The following is a 17,226-nucleotide window of genomic DNA, read 5'->3' as shown; positions in this document are numbered from 1 at the left end:
TAGAAAGATATTAATCCAAGATCTATATTAAGGATATTATAAAAAAAAAAAAATTAAAAATTAAAATATTTTTATTAAATATATTTTAAAAAAAGTTGAGGGATATTTTGAGAATCTTTTTTAAACAATAATGGTAAGGTATTATTAAAAGAAATAAAATTTAAAATATTTTTATTAATTTAATCTAATAACAAATATACATAGAGATAGGCAGAGAGGGGCAAATTTGGTAGAGGGGATATGAAAGAGGAAAAAGAGCGGTAAGATGAGAAGAAATCAGAATTTGAAAAAGGGAATCTTAGAGCTCTCGTTATTTCCACAATTTTTGAATATTAAATGTCATTTAGCCTCCTGTCTCTACGCTCTCTCTCTCTCTACTGTGATATGTTCTTACTTTCTCCAAACTTTTCTCATTGTAATCTTCGTTTCTTCGCTCTCAATCCGCCCCCACCTTCCCCCTATCAATCGCACTCGCTTTTCAACTTTCTTTCTTTGAATTGAGTTCCGGATCTCTCTGCGCTCTTCTTCAACTTGGAAGTTCATCAGGTACTGCCTCCTCTGCCTTTCTTTTCAGATTTGTTTAAAGAATTGGTTCCTCTAGTGTATTGTTTTTGAATTTGTGTTGTTTTGGAGTAGATTCTTCGGTGATTGGTTGTAAATATGGAGATTTCTTTTCGTTTGACCTTCTTAATGAGTTTCATTTCAGATGTGTGGTTTTGTGGATGGTTTCTGCATATCAACTTGTATTTCTGAAATTTTAGCTGCTTGTCATAGGTTATTCCGCTATTTGATTAACTGGTACTATAACCTTGAAGAAATTGTTCGAGGTTCTTTTTCGAAGGCTTTCCTGCAGATTTTTTTACCGGTGCTTGTGATCGTATGGAAAATTCGGAATTGAAGAAGCTGAAACCATTGTGGCCAGAGGATGACATTCAGAACAGATCTAAATGGCTATCAAATAATCTTGAAGGTAAAGCAGAATTTGTGATCGAGTTTTCTGTTGTTACTTGTTCAATCATAACGTAATTAGTCTTCGTTCTTTAGTGGTAGGAAGTGTTATTAGGCTCACATCGGTTTCTACATGTACAAAACTCTCTTCTATTCCTTTTCTCGTTATCTCTAAGTAGTGTCTCGCGCAGAACTTCGAAACGTACGAAAATAATTAAAAAGCTTCTCTATAACAGAAATGACTCGGAATGTTGAGCAGATGCTGAAGGCGATGAAAGAAAATAGTGATAATTTTCCGAAAAGTGCTGATATGGATTCTCAAGTTGAGGAGTTCTCTCGCTTGTATCAATCGTTGGTTGAAAACGTGTTATCGCCGGAGCTACAATTGCAGGTACCTGTTTATTCTGATTGTGGATCTCCTCGAGGCACTCCAGAATTAAGTTTGAACCAAAAACAGGATTTCAATATGTCCAGCAATAGAGGTTTGGATGTCTCTTTTGACTCAGGTGGTGGTAGCTCCAGCCTTTCTCTGAAGGACGGAAGTGAATCTTCTTCTTCTTCTTCTTCATCGGACTCTGAATTAGAATCTGTCGACAATCACTATGCGGTTTCACGTGATCAAAGAGATGGTCAAGGGCAGAAGAAAAAACTTCTTGAGCTACAAACTGAGCTTCCTTCTAAAATTAGAGGGGCATTATGGGGGGATGAGGAAGACAAGGTAAATTATGATGAGTTGTACGAAAGAATCACCAGGCTTGAGGAAGAACTAAAAGTTTCAAATATAAAGCTTCAGTCGTCTGAGAATGAGGTAGCTAGATTAAAGAGTGAGGTTGAGAAGAATGAAACAGCAATTTTGCTATCAGAAGGCTTGCAGGCTCAGCTTGAGTCAGCTGAAAAAGACAAGCAACAAATGGAGACCGATCTCCAGGTAGAAAAAAGGCGAGTTCTGGAGCTGGAACGTCAAATAGAACAATTGGAAACTTGGAGCTTAGAATCTAATTCCAAAATTGAGAGATTGAGTGGAGAGATAGAAACGTGCAAAGAAATTATCAAGAGTTCAGATGACAAGACCACAAGGCTTACGCATGAACTCGAAACTACAAAATCTGACCACCATTTTCGGATCAAGGAATTAGAAACTGCTTTTCAAGTTTCACAGGAGCGATTCCATGCTGAGAAAGAACAGATGCAGATAGATATTCTCAGACAAGTTGAAGCTGATAAAACTGAAATGAGAGCCCTCCACAACGCTCACGAGACAGCTTTGCAAAACGAGATTAGTCAGTTAAAGGAAGAACTTTTTTCAAGAAGCGAAAGTTTGGCAGCCTTGAATAGAACCCACGACGAACTAAAGCTCAAATATGATATGCTAATGGCTGAGAAAGATGACATAAGTGCCATGGTTAACACACTTCTAGCAGATAAAGAATCCAGAAAATCTCAGGTCCATGAATTGGAGGATCACCTTCAAATTCTCCAAGCAGAGAAGGAGGGTTTGATTGCAAGATCTGAAAGCCAGAACAAACAAATTGATGATTTGAAATCGAAACTCTCAGAGTTGCAGGAAGAAGTGAAAATTCAAAAAACTATGTTAGAGGATGGGGCTAAGGGGAAAAAGGAGGCCATAAGGCAGCTCTGTTTCTCGTTGGAGCACTACAGAAGTGGCTATCAAGAGCTTCGTGAAGCATTCATTGAGCACAAGCCGCGTCCAGCACTCTCTGCGTTGGTCGGTTGCCTGTAAGATCTCTCAAACTTATTACCATGTCCGATTCTCTGTTCTATTTGCTTTCTTTTGTGTTTATGAGCACCATTATTTAGTTGATTTTTTTTAACGTAGGTCAAGAACAATTGAATATTATGTTAAAAAAAATTTAGACCAGTTGTAAGGATGGACATTTGACAGCTTTGGTTTAACATTGAGCATCCAAAAAGCTGCATATATTTGCTGGAGCATGATCATGCTTCCACCTGCATTCGCTTGTGCATCTCTGAAACTGGGATCTTTGCTTGCAACTACAAACTTCTATATTACTAATAATTTTGTTTTTAAGTTAACATTTCAAAACTTATTTAATTTTTTTTTACCATCATGAATTAGGCTAATGATTACTAGTGATAGTAAGAGCCCTACGAGATTCAGAATAAATTCAATCCATGATGGCCACTAATATTTAAAATCCTATACTTTTTTCTTTGAATCAAATGTAGAATCAGACAATGATGTGCACCCAGCTTTCCTTATAATAATAAATGACAATAATTACAAGTGAGAAACTCGGTGCTTGTAATTATTGTCATTTATTATTATTTACCTTATGCTAAAGTTTAAGGATTTAAGTCTTTAAAGTATAAGTTTGTCTACGTATTTTTACCATTTACTGGACAAGAACTTGAGAAAATTTCATTTCTAGATAACTTTAGAAAAATTAAATAAAAACAAGAAACTAAAAGCAAAAATTATATTCAGTTTAACAAAGGAGAAATATATATATATATATATATATATATATATATGTAACAAGAAATAGAGGCAGGGCTTCTGTTGGGTGTGATTCTGTTAGATATTAGGATGGGACAATGGAGTTAGGCCTGACTCACTTTGTGGACCAAGAGACAAAGCCCAATATCAGACAGAGACAAAATAATCATATTAATAACAAATAATATTGTCGTTATTAATTAAGTCCATATATACTTTTATTTAATTTCTACATTATTATTATTATTATTATTATTATTATTATTATAGTTTTTTAAGAGCGTGGGAGAATTTGTTGAACCAACCTAAACTCATTCCGGATAATATAAAGCTTACAACTCAACTCAATCTAACCCTCTATTTTTTGGTTGGGTTATAACTTTTTTTTAAAATTATATTTATCCACCATACATGTTATATTAATAACTAAAATCTAATAAACCTCATGTATCAAACATTTAGAAGTAAAAATAATTATTTTATCCGTTAGAATAGTCAAATATTCTTAATTTTTATAACAATATTAAATTAGAGTAAGGTAAAGTTGTATTGTAACTCTATTTTCAGGTTGGTTGAGTTGTCCTAACCATAAAAAAAAATGTTGGGAAACCGACATGAATTTTTAGTTTTAAAAAAATTCAACCCAACCTAACATTATGGTTTGGTTGTGTTATTAGTTATATAAGGTGGGTAGGATAATAGGATTTAAAACTCCAATCTCTCCGTAAAAATCATATATCTTAACTAGTTGATATATGTTTAGATGAACCGATAGTTTAATAAAACAAACACGTAGATTCAATATAATCAAATGAAAATGTAAGAAAAGTTAATTGAAAAATGAATGAAAAGGTAGAAGGAAAAAGAAAAAGGAGGTAGGGAGGGCCTAATGAAGATTTAGAGAGGGGCCAATGGCGATGTTCAAACTCAGCAGAAAAACAGGAAAAGAAAAAAAGGGTTAATTTATTTACTTCTGAAGAGTTTGAAGACGAAGATTCTCTTGTGAAACAGCAATACTACAAATCTACCCTATACCCTAAACCCTAAACCCTAAACCCCTTCCATGGCTTTCTCTCTCATAAAACTGTGCCCTTTTTTTTAATGGAGTTAGAGAGAGAGAAGAAAAGGGTAATGATTTTAGTGTGGGTATTATATATTGTATGTATATAAATTAGATAGAGGGGGTATACATGGAGGCATTAAAAGTGTACAGTTTTTGTGTCAGTGCCACTGTTTCTCCCAATCCCCTTTCCCTTCTAAATTTAACCCACAAACACAAACACAAACACAAACACAAACACAAACATGAAGATGAGGCAAAAGTGAACAACTTCATTGCCATTGCTCTCTCTCTTCTTGTGTTAAGGGTGATGATGAGCTCTAATTTGTTCCTCTTTTTTCTTTTTAAAGTTTGTTATAGGTTGAAGAAGAAGCTTGCATGGCATGGCATGGCATGGCATGGCTATCAACTATTTGCTCTGTTTTTATGTTAATCCACCCACCACAAGGTAACACTATTTTCCATTTCTTTCACATATTTCACTTCTGCTTCTCTGCCCTTCTATACACATCCCACTACTTTCATTTCTTTCTCTCATATATATATATATATATATATATACACCAATATATTTAGCATTCATGTGTACTACGTTTTCCCTCAAGATTGTTGAGAGTAAATCTCACATTAACTAATACAGGGAACAATATTTTTATTGGTACGAGCTATTTTGGGAAACACAAAACCAAACCATGACAACTTATGTTCAAACTGGACAATAAGAGTCGTGGTTCCTAACATTCCCTATTTGAAAAATTGGATCAACCCAACCTAATCTATATCGTCTAACCTTAGACTGAGTTCAAATCCATAAAACTTAAATATTTTTTATTTATTTTTTAAAAATATTTTTATTTAGCTTCATTTTTCACCGGTGTATTTTGGGTATGGAAAAAAAAAATTAAAGAATCATCTTTATTATTAAAAATTTAAAACTAAGAGGAGGATTTTCTCTAATTTTCATATTTTTTTTTATGAACTTTTTTCTTTAATAAAAAAAAAACCACATTAATTAGGGAACCATTTCTATCCATTAATTACCTTTTAGATAATTTTTTTTTTAAATAATTGGTTAATGATTAAAAATTAGTGTCCTTAATTAGGTAAGTATTAATGGGTTGAATATAAAATATAAATGCTCTGTCTGTATCTCTAGGTTTTATGTTATGTGACTATAATTATATCTAACCTCTCCTATATAAATTAGGCCTGCAATTTTTATTACAGTTCCTATGAACTAACATCTATCTCTGATTCCTATATTTTCTTTTCCCAATAAATAAATAAATAAATAAATAAAATAACCCAACTTTTGACCGTATATTACGGATGGGATATTCTTAAATTTTATTTACTACTGGTGGATTTGGACGGTTACAAAATTTATTTATTTTTCCTTTTTTTATAAATTTAAAGCGGGGTTTGTTTGAGTTTGGATTTACTTTCAATTTTTATGAAATAATTAGAAATTGATTGAAGTCATTATAATTAATTAGAAATATTAAAATAATATTTGTGCTAAAAATCACAAACAAATTAGAGGTTGATATCATGTTTAATTATTGATTTGATTAAGAGAAGCCCTCAACAAGGAATCTTTGGCAATTGAGGGTAAAATTGAAGGTAGAAGTTAAAAAAAAAAAAAAAAAAAAACTATATACACATTAATTTTTATGATGAGATAATGTATAAAGACAAGGAAATTTAAAACATAAAAAATAAAAAAATACAAGGTTGTACTAGTTAAAAATACATAGGACCCACATGCAACATATGTTACCTTGACTTGTCTATATGATCTATGTTGTACTAGGAAAAAAAAACCAACATATTTGGCATTAAATTGTCACATGTTCAAAAATAGGAAGCAAAAACACCTAGTATTTCATATGAGCTCGACCAATGTCACATGATACTGAACTCCAAATTCTTTTAACCTAATTTAGTTTCCAATTTTGGGTCGAACTCGGAGTTCAAATATGAATAGTGGCTCGAAAGAGTCCAAAAGAAACAATATACGCATAGACTTAATGTGAGATCCTATAATGATTGGAGAGAGGAACAAGTGCCAGTAAGGACGCTGGGCACCTAAACGGGGTGAATTGCGAGACCCCACATCAGTTAGAGAGGGGAACGAAACATTTTTTATAAGAGTGAAAATTTTTCCTTGACATACGTATTTTAAAAACCTTGAGAGAAAGCCCGAAATGAAAAGTTCAAAGAGGACAGTATCTATTAGCTGTGAGTTTGTGTTGTTACAGCTACCTTAGAGTAACATTTTTACGTTAACTTAGAAATATTGATATTATTATACAGATCTCTTTGAATAATTCTTTACTTTTAGTATTAGCTAAGTTTTTCCTTTTCTTTTCCGAAACGTAAAAGTATCTATTTCGAAATTGATACGCTATATACCGTGCATCATATTCAAGACATGAAACTATAAGCTAGATTGTATAAATGATTATCTTAATAGTAGCTAAGTATGTTTTATTGTTTTCCAAAATGTTTTAAAAAAACATCTACTTAGAAACATCATATTCATATCACACACATCAAACTTAGGTCACAACTGGAACAATATTAGATTCAAATCATTAGTGTTTCATTCAAATCTGTTTGCTTCATTAATTACATCAAAAAAGAGAGATAACAAATACATAAAGATATGATAGGGATGATGTCCTAATTCATCACAAAATAACTCAATCTCCCAATGCTTCCATCCTTTTTTTGTGGCACCAAAGCCTTCACTGCTCCAAAGCTGATTTCAAACACTCATCTTGGCTGCACATTATTATGAATATCATATGAACAAGCTATCCATTCATGTCAGAAAACCAATCAGAAGGGCTTAAATCGAAAGAAATTGATATGTATGCTTGAAAAATGCCTTCATATGACCAAATCATTCCATGTTCATCTTCATTTTCAAGGGATATGCATATTATAAGCTTAATATAGGTAGTTTTCTTCATCTTCTATGTTGGGCTTCATGCCCTTTTCCTTTTTTCAATCGAAAACTCTCGTCAATATGCCCTAAAAGCGTGTTGAGGATTATTGAGAGAGGAGTCCCACATCGGGTAATTAAGGGGTTGATCATAGGTTTATAAGTAAGGATTGAGATACTAGAGCTTATGTTCAAATTAGACAATATCATACCTACATACCACGGTGGAGATTCATAGTTCCTGACAAAACTTGAGTTATTTAGGGTTGAGATTTACGGTGATACCAATCCAAAATCAAATATGGTATCAAAGCATAATGTCCAAAGAGCTGTTAGCTGAATTTAGAGCTTGGTTTGGTTAGCTTCATTTGTGAATAGTTCTACTGATAATGCTCTATTAATTTGAGTTTATTGCTATCATCTTCAACTTCCTTGGCTTCTTGAATGTTCTTCATAGAACTTCAATTGAATTTAATTTGTTGAAGCTCTTTACTAAAGCTTCATGGAACATTTTCCACATCCCAAGTTCCCCTGTCCAACACACACTTATGATTCAAAGGCCTCGATTCTCGTTTCCATAAGTATAAAACTAAAAACGAAGTCTTCTCTTTCATTCACGGGTGATAGAAGGATCCCTCTTAAAATTCTAAACAATCTCCCTATTAGATATGACCCACGATCGAAATATATCGAAACAAACAAAGAAGTAAAAATAAACTATGTGAGGAAGAGATCTCCTAAAACAAAGAAACTTTAACCCCTAATTTTTCATTCAGATCTCCCGAAACAAATAAACTTTAAGCACTTAATTTTTCATTCATATCTCATGCTGGTCGGTACCCGTAACAATTATCTAGAAATACATAGCTTATTCAAGTTAATTAGTCATTTGATATATTTTGTTAACATGAAATTAGAAATAAATGTAGAAAAATGGGATTAAAAAGATGATTGAACTGATAATCACTAGAACTTACATATAAAAAGTGGGATTAAATCCGCAGACCACCATGGATATGTAAGTGTTAGTGCAGGTGTTGGTTGTTGCTGCAGCTATCCCATGGCTTCGCACACACTTGAAATTCTGCAAATTGCACCTCAACAATGATCTATATGTTCTTCAAAAATTAAAAAAAAAAAAAAAAAAAAAAAAAAAAAAAAAAAACCTGGGAGAGAATCCATGTTGGCAATGGAGCAAAACCCAGATTGTGGTCTGGCAAAAGAGTCAACATTGATGTCCCAATTGGGAGGCAGATTGGAAGGAAAATAGAAATTGTTGCAATTATTGTAATAAATATCTCCTTTTGTGATCATAGGAGATGGCTTCCACATGATTCCTATGATGTTGTTTTCTTGATCCAACGAGCTCGCTGCAGCTTTTTGAACGACGGGTATGGAAGAAGAAGACGACGACGAAGCAGGCGGTGGCGGCGGAGGAGGAGGAGGAGGAGGAGGAGGAGAGCGGAATTGGTGGCTGAAAATCTCAGGTAAAGCTTGTTGGGATTTACTCATGATTTTCTCCTTTGTTCTTTCCCTAGCTCTTGCTCTTGCCTTTGCCCTAGATTCCTTGGCCAAAACATCATGGAATCCAACATTTTTCTTACAACATTTAGGCAATGTTGTTTTGTGAGCCTGAAATTCAGAATCAAAGTTATACAAGTTGTTGTTGTTTTTTGAGTTTGTCAACTCCTTAATAGCTTTTGTTGAGTTGTTGAGCAGCCAGTCTAGGGTTTTGCTAGCTTTGTCATAACCCAACATGTCTTGAAGATCAAAGAACTTTCTAGAAATCTCAATGGATAATCTAACTCTCCTGTCTCTCAAACCCTGAGCTGTGTAAATCTTGCTATGCCGATCTTTCTTCATTCTGCTCTTTTTGTTCACACCACAACAATAACACTGCCCTTCTTCCTCATTCTTCATCCTTCCTTCTTCACCCACTCCAACAAATGGGTTTTGCAGATCTTGCGGGACCAACACGTTGTTCGCACGAGACGCCACCCCCGGCCCAGGAGGAGGAGGAGGAGGAGGAGGAGGAGGAAAAGGAGGAGGAGGAACCAGCTGGTGGTAAGAGGAGGAGGAGGAAGAAGAAGATGGGACCAAGTAGTGTTGAACAGGGAAAAGGTGGAGATTGTTGGTGGAAGAAAACATGATCGGCTACTACTTTTGGGGTAACTTTAGTCCTTACTATAACAGCTGATGAGCACCACCCATTATCATCCCCTTATACAAATTTCACCCCTTCATCAAGAAATGAAATTGCCATATTTTCATGTACAAGTGGAGTTCAAATTAGGGTTTTTTTTCTTTAGGGGAAAGTATGCACTAAAGGAAGTGGAATATTTAGGGGACAAAAGGATATTGTGATATAATTAGGGCAAAGCGTAGGAGGAGGAGGAGGAGGAGAAGAAAGAGTGCATAAATGGGGAGAAGGGGATGACTGAAATGTATATAATTGGAAAAGAAGAAGGAACACATGATTTGAGGGTTTTTGCCACTAAATATGGGACCAACGTACAAAGCATAAAAGCCCACTTATCTGAATCTCTTTCAAGTTTTCTTCTCCATACAAAAAACCCATCTTTAATTCTGACATAGACTGGGGGCCTCTCTCTCTCCTCTCACCTCTCACCTCCTCCCGCTTAGGTTTTCACTGATTCGGTACGTAATGAACTAAAGCTGACAATATCTTCTTGATCGGGTCATGTAGGAACAAGGTTCAAGTCTACCGGTCTGTTAGGATGCCTCAGCTGCATACATCACTGCACTTCCACTTGACGCCTATCGTCATGATAAACGGCTCATCTCGCCATGACCTTCTCTTCAATTCTCAAAACTTCTGTCGCTCCATCCCCGCAGGGGCAGAAAACCCATCGCTGTCTCGGCTGTGCTACCGGAGGCTCTGGGGAAGTCGGAATAGGAGAGCACTCATCTTGGGGTGGACTTACTACTAAGATGCTTTCAGCAGTTATCCGCTCCGCACTTGGCTACCCAACGTTTACCGTAGGCACGATAACTAGTACATCAGAGGTGCGTCCTTCTTGGTCCTCTTGTACTAGGGAAAGGTCCTCTCAATGCTCTAACGCCCACATTGGATATGGACCGAACTGTCTCACGACGTTCTGAACCCAACTCACGTACCGCTTTAATGGGCGAACAGCCCAACCCTTGGAACATACTACAGCCCCAGGTGGCGAAGAGCCGACATCGAGGTGCCAAACCTTCCCGTCGATTTGAGTTCTTGGGGAAGATTAGCCTGTTATCCCTAAAGTAACTTTTATCCGTTGAGTGACGGCCCTTCCACTCGGCATCGTCGGATCACTAAGGCTGACTTTCGTCCCTGCTCGACGGGTGGGTTTTGCAGTCAAGCTCCCTCCTGCCTTTGCACTCGAGAGCCAAAGTAACTTCGAACTGTTACTGTTAAAGTCTAGATATTCATCAAGCTAACTCTAGCCTAAATATTTGAATCTCCACTCTTACGTATTTTTAAAGTACATAAAGAAAAAATGTTCGGAAAACATATCATAATGAAAACAACGGGAACTTACGCTTGAGTATAGATTAGTGGTCAGGCATCTCCACCTCTCTAATGTGTTTGTTTTCTCTTTATTTTTCGATAGCATATTATTTTTGGTTTCTTTACAACTAGTTAAACTTGTCAATTTAAGCATAGCTCAACTAATTCAAATATATATTATTTTATTCATGCTCCAAATATTGTAAAAAAATGTCCCGAGTACACTACCAATCACTCTATTGTAATCAAAGATTAATATCATCTTGAAATTCTAGCGTTTGATCTTTCTATTCCCTCCGAATGCAATTTAATTATATCGATATTGACATATGCATGTGTGTGTATATATATATATATTGTAGAGGTTAAAAATGGATAGCAACTTTATAGATGTGCAGAAATTTATGGAAAGGACGAGAAGAAAATCTTAGAACTATTGCCTATTTACTCCAATGTGTACATACACAGATATAGAAGGGCAGCCATTAAATAATTAATGAGTTTAGGTTTTATAGCTCCATTAAATAATTCAATTTTCAAAATAAAAAATAAAACGTACACTTTGGGAAAATAAAACGAAACGAAAGGAAAGAAGATCAGTCAGTTCACTGGCCCAACATTTTCGGAAGAAGACAATTTACAAACTGCTACTTTTTTACAAATCCATATATCATTGGTTCTAGAGTGGAACGAAATATTCATTATAAGGGTGGACTAAATCCTAAATCATGAGGCTGACGATGATACGTAACAGACAAAATAAACAATATCTACTAACGGTGTACTTGTGTTATTACTAACGGTATCAAAGCTAAGATGATGCAAGACACTAATCAGAGTAGGGTTAGACCATTTCTCTTGTAAATGCATTTTAAAAATCATGAAACTGACCGCGTTCATATATTGGTAGTGAGTAATTTGTAGCTTTTGTTTCATCTCCCAAAGAAGCTTTTGATTTCCATGAGAAGAGGTTGGGCCAGAGCAATATACGAGGAGATAAGAAAAATTATTTTGAAAACTTTTTGTGAGATCTCACATCGAGTAAGGAGGAGAACGAAACATTATTTATAAAAGTGTGGAAATCTCTCCCTAACAAACATGTTTTAAAACCATGAGACTGATGACGATACGTAACGGACAATAACAGATAGCTATAGACTTGAGCTGTTACAAATAGTATCAGAGCCAGACATGGGGTGGTGTGCTAGTGAGGACGCTTGAGTTGTTACAAATGGTATCATAACCAGACATCATACGGTATGTCAGAGCAAACGTGTAATAATGAAGAATTGGGTGTGTATGTGGTGGAAATGCTTCACTCACAAATCATATTCTCTTAAAAGTACCAATACCCATTAATTCATTTCAGAATATGGGGAAACCTATACTTGGTTTTGCTTCTTTTCTGCCTCATCCAGGCCCCCCCTTCCAATTCAACACAATTCACAAACAAAGTGAGGGAACCAACTCATGGACTGAAAGGTTACACACAGTTTTTCGATCCAAGCGATTCGACCCAAAACTCGTTTACTCCATCCATCGATATTCTACAGCTTCACTGCTCGTAGATATTATCCGCTTTAGTTAGTTACTTATCGCTGTCAGTCCCATAATTTTAAAACGCATCTACTAAAAAGAAGTTTCTACGCTCAAATGGTTGGAGTTAATATTACGTGGTGTCCACTTGAGCTAATATTACGTGGAGTTTTGGACATGTGGTTGTTGCGTAGAGGATGATGGATCCAGGTGAAGCGACCCACAGACAAAAGGTGGGTGAGTAAGCAACCTCTGTTTGCTGATGCTAATAAAATTAAATTTTTATTTTTTATTTTTATTGATTATTACATCTAAAAAGCTGGTCTCCCTCAATAATATTTCAATTCATACATTTTTTTAATTAATTAATTTATTTATTTATTTATTAAATTCAGTGCATCTGGCGGACCAATTTCATATACATCCCCCACGGTCCACCTCATCAACTTTTTTTTGATATATTATTGGGATTTAATTTTTTGACCAACTAATATAGCAAAAAATTAATTAATTAATTCTTAATAAAGCAATTACTGAGATGTAATATGGGTGGTGACGTGTATGTTGGGATTGTTTTGATATATTTGCTTTCTGATTTGAAATACCAACACTAACCTCCTGCTTCATTTATTATTGTTGAGACAGAATAATTTTATCACTTTCAATCAATTTATTTATTTATTTATTTATTTATATTAATTAATTTTTTTCTCTTGCTAAATATTTTTTATAAATATTTTCAAATTTTAAATGAAGTTTTAGAAATTTAAGAAAGTTAATTTTTCTTTTGAAATTTTGTGAAACATGCGAATATTTTAATGGGAGATGAAATAATTGAAAATTTAAAACCAATGTGGAGTGAAATGTCCAAAATGGCCCAAGTAAAGGTGGGTTGGCCTTGATAAGATAAAGACGTAGGGTAGGGAGAGAGATGGAAGTGAATATTATAGGAAATGGGCCGATTTCCCTCACGGGCTATAAGGCCCACTCTTCCAGCATTGAAGTTTCATGGGCCTAATTGGGCTTCATTTCATCACTTTTTCAAAATTAAATAATAAATAATAAATTTCATTTTCAGGCATAAAAGTTTTTAATAATTAAGTTTTTTTTTTTTAATTGTAAAATTGTATTATCCATTATTAATTTACTATTTATTGGTGTAGAGATAGTAAATGCCGACCATTTTTTGCCTCCAAAAGTATCTGTCTGCCTGAAACAACATATTTTCCACATGAAAATTTCAACTTTTAAATTCTATAATTTTGATATTTTCACACGTGGAAATTAAAGACGGATTACCACTTCTACCAATGGAAAATCGCCACGTGGAAGAGTGCCCGGTTTGACTGTTGTCCACCGCCGTACCCACGGTTTCCACATGCGCACCGTCCACGGTGCAAAATAACCCAATAATTATTAATAATTAGTTAAAAGCGCCCAATATTCTCTATATTTAAAGAGGCAATCCCTTCACTTCCTTTTATTCTCACAAACACGTCCGCTCTTCTACTCTCTCGGCATCCAAACACCAAAATCAGGGTTCGAAATCATCGTCGATGGCAGCTCTGCGAGCAGTTTCCAACTCTGTGAGATTAGCCTGTGCGAATCCGAGTAATTCCTCTATTAATCGTCCTGTTTCCGTCAAGCTTTCCGCTCCATTGTTCACTCAGAGCTCCAAGCTCTTTTCCGCTCCCAAGAATCTGAGTTTCTTCGCGCATGGAAGATCGGTCGCTTGCCGTAGCCAGGCTAGCGCCTCTGATTCTTCTCCTAATCCAAGTGAGTTTTTAGGTTTTTGCAATGAATCTACATTCGGTTTTGAGCATCTATGTGGATTTTGATCTTTCTTTTGGTTTCTGTAGGTAGAGTTCAGGAATTATACGTTTATGAAATCAACGAGAGGGATCGTCAAAGTCCTGCGTATCTTAGGTTAAGCCAGAAGAATACAAATGCGCTTGGCGATCTGGTTCCTTTCACTAACAAAGTAAGTGAACTTTCTTATCTGTAATTTTCTATGCTTTCAATTTGCATTCACGTTATCAATTTTAAGTCGTGTTGCTTCTGGAGAAATTACTGCATCTTATCTATAGAGAATTCAGTTTTCTGAGAGATTAAATTGACCAGAATGCTCTTAGATTCATAGTTTTTAGTTCTTCTCGGGGAGATTTTTTGAATATCAAAGGATTTCCATCTCTTTGGCGTCCTTTGTCTCTTTGGTGTTTATCCCACCTTCCGTTCCGTCCATTTTGAGTCTAAGCTCAGGTGACTTTACTTTTGGTTTCTCTAGAAGTCTTCATACCAACCGATATAATGTTTCTTAACTATAAATCCATGATGTTCCTCTTATAGTCGAGGACTAATGTGAGACTCCTCTCCTAATAATCATCTTCTCAAATAAAGTATATCACAGAGCTTCTCTGGGAGTCTATGGAACCCTCGAATAACCTCCTCTCAATTGAGGCTCGACTCTTTCTTTAGAACTTTCGAACAAATTACACAATTTGTTTGACACTTCGGTTACTCTTGACTAAACCAGAAGCCTATGGAACTCTCAAACAACTTTCTCTCAATTGAGGCTTGACTCATTTTCTAGAACCCTCGAATAAATTACACAATTTGTTCGACACTTGAGTCACTTTTGGCTAAACCTTCGAGACTCGTAACTTCTTTGTTCGACACCTGAGGATTCTATATACATGGCTAAGTTAAGGGCATAACTTTGATACCATGTTAAAAACCACCAATGTCCACAATAGTATGATATTGTCTATTTTGAATACAAATTCTTATGACTTTGTTTTTGATTTACTTAAAAGACTTCGTACTAATGGAGATGATATTCTTTACCTATAAATCCATAATTCTTTCTCAATAGTAGATGTGAGGCTCCTCGGAAGAATAGGTTCATTATCATTGCAACCTGCGACCAATTAGTTGTTGGTTTTTCTTGGATGAATAAGCATAAACAACCAAAAGTCATCATTCATCATCTCTTCCTTTTTCGAAAGGTTTTAACTATTCTAAAAAAATTAATATAATTAATTATTTAATTTTATAAATCAATAAGAAGCACGTTCATGATGATTAATGAATAGTGTATTAATTAATTATTTTTCAAAATATTAAAAATCATTACAGCTATACACCGGAGACCTGCAAAAACGGGTAGGAATTACAGCGGGGCTGTGCATATTGGTGCAAAACAAACCTGAGAAGAAAGGTGACCATTACGAGGCCATCTACAGCTTTTACTTTGGGGACTACGGTCACATAGCAGTGCAGGGGCCATACCTTACCTACGAGGACACGTATCTGGCTGTGACTGGCGGGTCAGGAATCTTCGAAGGTGTGACAGGTCAGGTTAAGCTGCAGCAGATCATTTTCCCCTTCAAGCTTTTCTATACCTTCTACCTAAAGGGCATTAGGGAGTTGCCCGCAGAACTCTCTGTGAAGCCCACCGAGCCCAGCCCAGCTGCTGAGCCCAGCCCAAATGCCAAGGCCTGCCACCCACAAGCCACTATTCCTGGTTTCACTAACTAGGGTAGGGTTAGTGAGTGGAGCACTAATTGATTAATGGTGGGAGATTTGATGAAACAGAAAATCGAAAGCGATAATAATATTAAAAGAGAGTGGCCAAACATAGTGAAAGGGACGAAAGGAAAATGTCAACATAGTCGATGGGAATCACTAATAGATTGGTGCAATCAAAGATATTATGCCCCCGCCATTTCTTCAACGTTGTAGAATAATTATTGTCTTCAACTTACTCTTTTGTTATAATCATTATTGTTGTTATTTTTATTTTATTTTTTAATATTAATGCCCGAACCATGCTTACCCCGCCATTTCTGAAACCGTTTATGATGACCCATTCCTTTGATGCATATTAAAACTCTTTTTACTTCGTTTTAATAGATATTTTGGATTGTACGATACTTCTATTTGAGTATAGAATTCACTTCATTATGACAAATCTACAACGGAAGGACAATTGATTTCCGTGGTTCTTTTCTTTCCAAACTTGCTCTATACATTTATGTTCTACTTAACAACCATTTACTCTGATAATTATTTTATTTTTAAAAATTATATTTGTATTTCTTTATTTTTAAAAAATAATTTTCAATTTTTTTAAAAAATATATTTGAGTTCTTAGCTAATATTTAAAAATAAAAATATGTCATCCTACTGAAATTATTTATCAAATAAAATCACATGTTCCTAATAGAATTATTGAACCACGTTATTGGAGCAAATAATTTTTTTTAAAAAGAAATTTAAAGAAATGCACCTACGACTCTCCACAATATGATATTGTTCATTTTGAATATAAATTCTCATATTTTGCTTTTCCTTTCTCCAAAAACTTCATTCAAATGAAAATAGTATTTCTTAGTTAAAACAGATATATCTCTATTGTTAGACATAATTTTTCATTAGTTTAACTATAATTTAACTAAAATTAAAGATACATACGTTATAAATTTTTCTGTGGAGGAACCTATTACCCTTTCTCTATCTCCGTCCCCACTCCTATCTTGTTCTATAGACACTTCTACACTAAACTAGGAAAAGGAAACATCAAAAAATCAACTATGTAATCATATGAACAACAAAATTTGGAAGCTTAGAACATGACATGACATCAAAAATTTTGAAGTGGGAAGTTGAAATTGCATGGCGGGGAAACACCATAAACAAAATGACATTTCATGGGAAACATTTTGAGCTATACAACAACT

At 34.9% G+C, this 17,226-nt stretch overlaps 3 protein-coding genes across 4 annotated transcripts; 2 read left to right on the top strand and 1 right to left on the bottom strand.

Annotated features, from left to right (window-relative positions):
* The first annotated feature begins 324 nt into the window (after positions 1-324).
* On the top strand, positions 325-2,862 carry LOC111810775 (protein NETWORKED 4A). 2 transcript variants are annotated; one of them, XM_023697599.2, is made up of 3 exons: positions 325-546; positions 775-970; positions 1,185-2,862. In XM_023697599.2, the coding sequence occupies exons 2-3, from the start codon at positions 880-882 to the stop codon at positions 2,687-2,689; spliced, it is 1,596 nt and encodes a 531-aa protein (XP_023553367.1). In that variant the 5' UTR covers positions 325-546; positions 775-879; the 3' UTR covers positions 2,690-2,862. The 2 variants fall into 2 exon arrangements, with proteins under 2 accessions (XP_023553367.1, XP_023553438.1); XM_023697670.2 differs by having other exon boundaries at positions 326-546; positions 816-970.
* A 3,993-nt stretch (positions 2,863-6,855) lies between these two features.
* Positions 6,856-9,786, bottom strand: LOC111804490 (uncharacterized). The gene is made up of 3 exons (XM_087117997.1): positions 8,604-9,786; positions 8,415-8,521; positions 6,856-7,274 (listed from the first exon to the last, which is right to left on the bottom strand). Exons 1-2 carry the CDS (start codon positions 9,583-9,585, stop codon positions 8,463-8,465), a joined length of 1,041 nt encoding a protein of 346 aa, XP_086974123.1. The 5' UTR covers positions 9,586-9,786; the 3' UTR covers positions 6,856-7,274; positions 8,415-8,462.
* Positions 9,787-13,963: 4,177 nt separating this feature from the next.
* LOC111788683 (allene oxide cyclase, chloroplastic) lies at positions 13,964-16,338 on the top strand. The gene is made up of 3 exons (XM_023669122.2): positions 13,964-14,263; positions 14,347-14,468; positions 15,623-16,338. The coding sequence occupies exons 1-3, from the start codon at positions 14,044-14,046 to the stop codon at positions 16,022-16,024; spliced, it is 744 nt and encodes a 247-aa protein (XP_023524890.1). The 5' UTR covers positions 13,964-14,043; the 3' UTR covers positions 16,025-16,338.
* Positions 16,339-17,226: the final 888 nt, after the last annotated feature.

This window comes from Cucurbita pepo, chromosome 1, assembly GCF_057944985.1.
Source record: "Cucurbita pepo subsp. pepo isolate OVF chromosome 1, ASM5794498v1, whole genome shotgun sequence".
In the NCBI taxonomy this organism is placed as follows: domain Eukaryota; kingdom Viridiplantae; phylum Streptophyta; class Magnoliopsida; order Cucurbitales; family Cucurbitaceae; genus Cucurbita; species Cucurbita pepo.
This window is presented reverse-complemented; position numbering and strand designations above follow the sequence as displayed.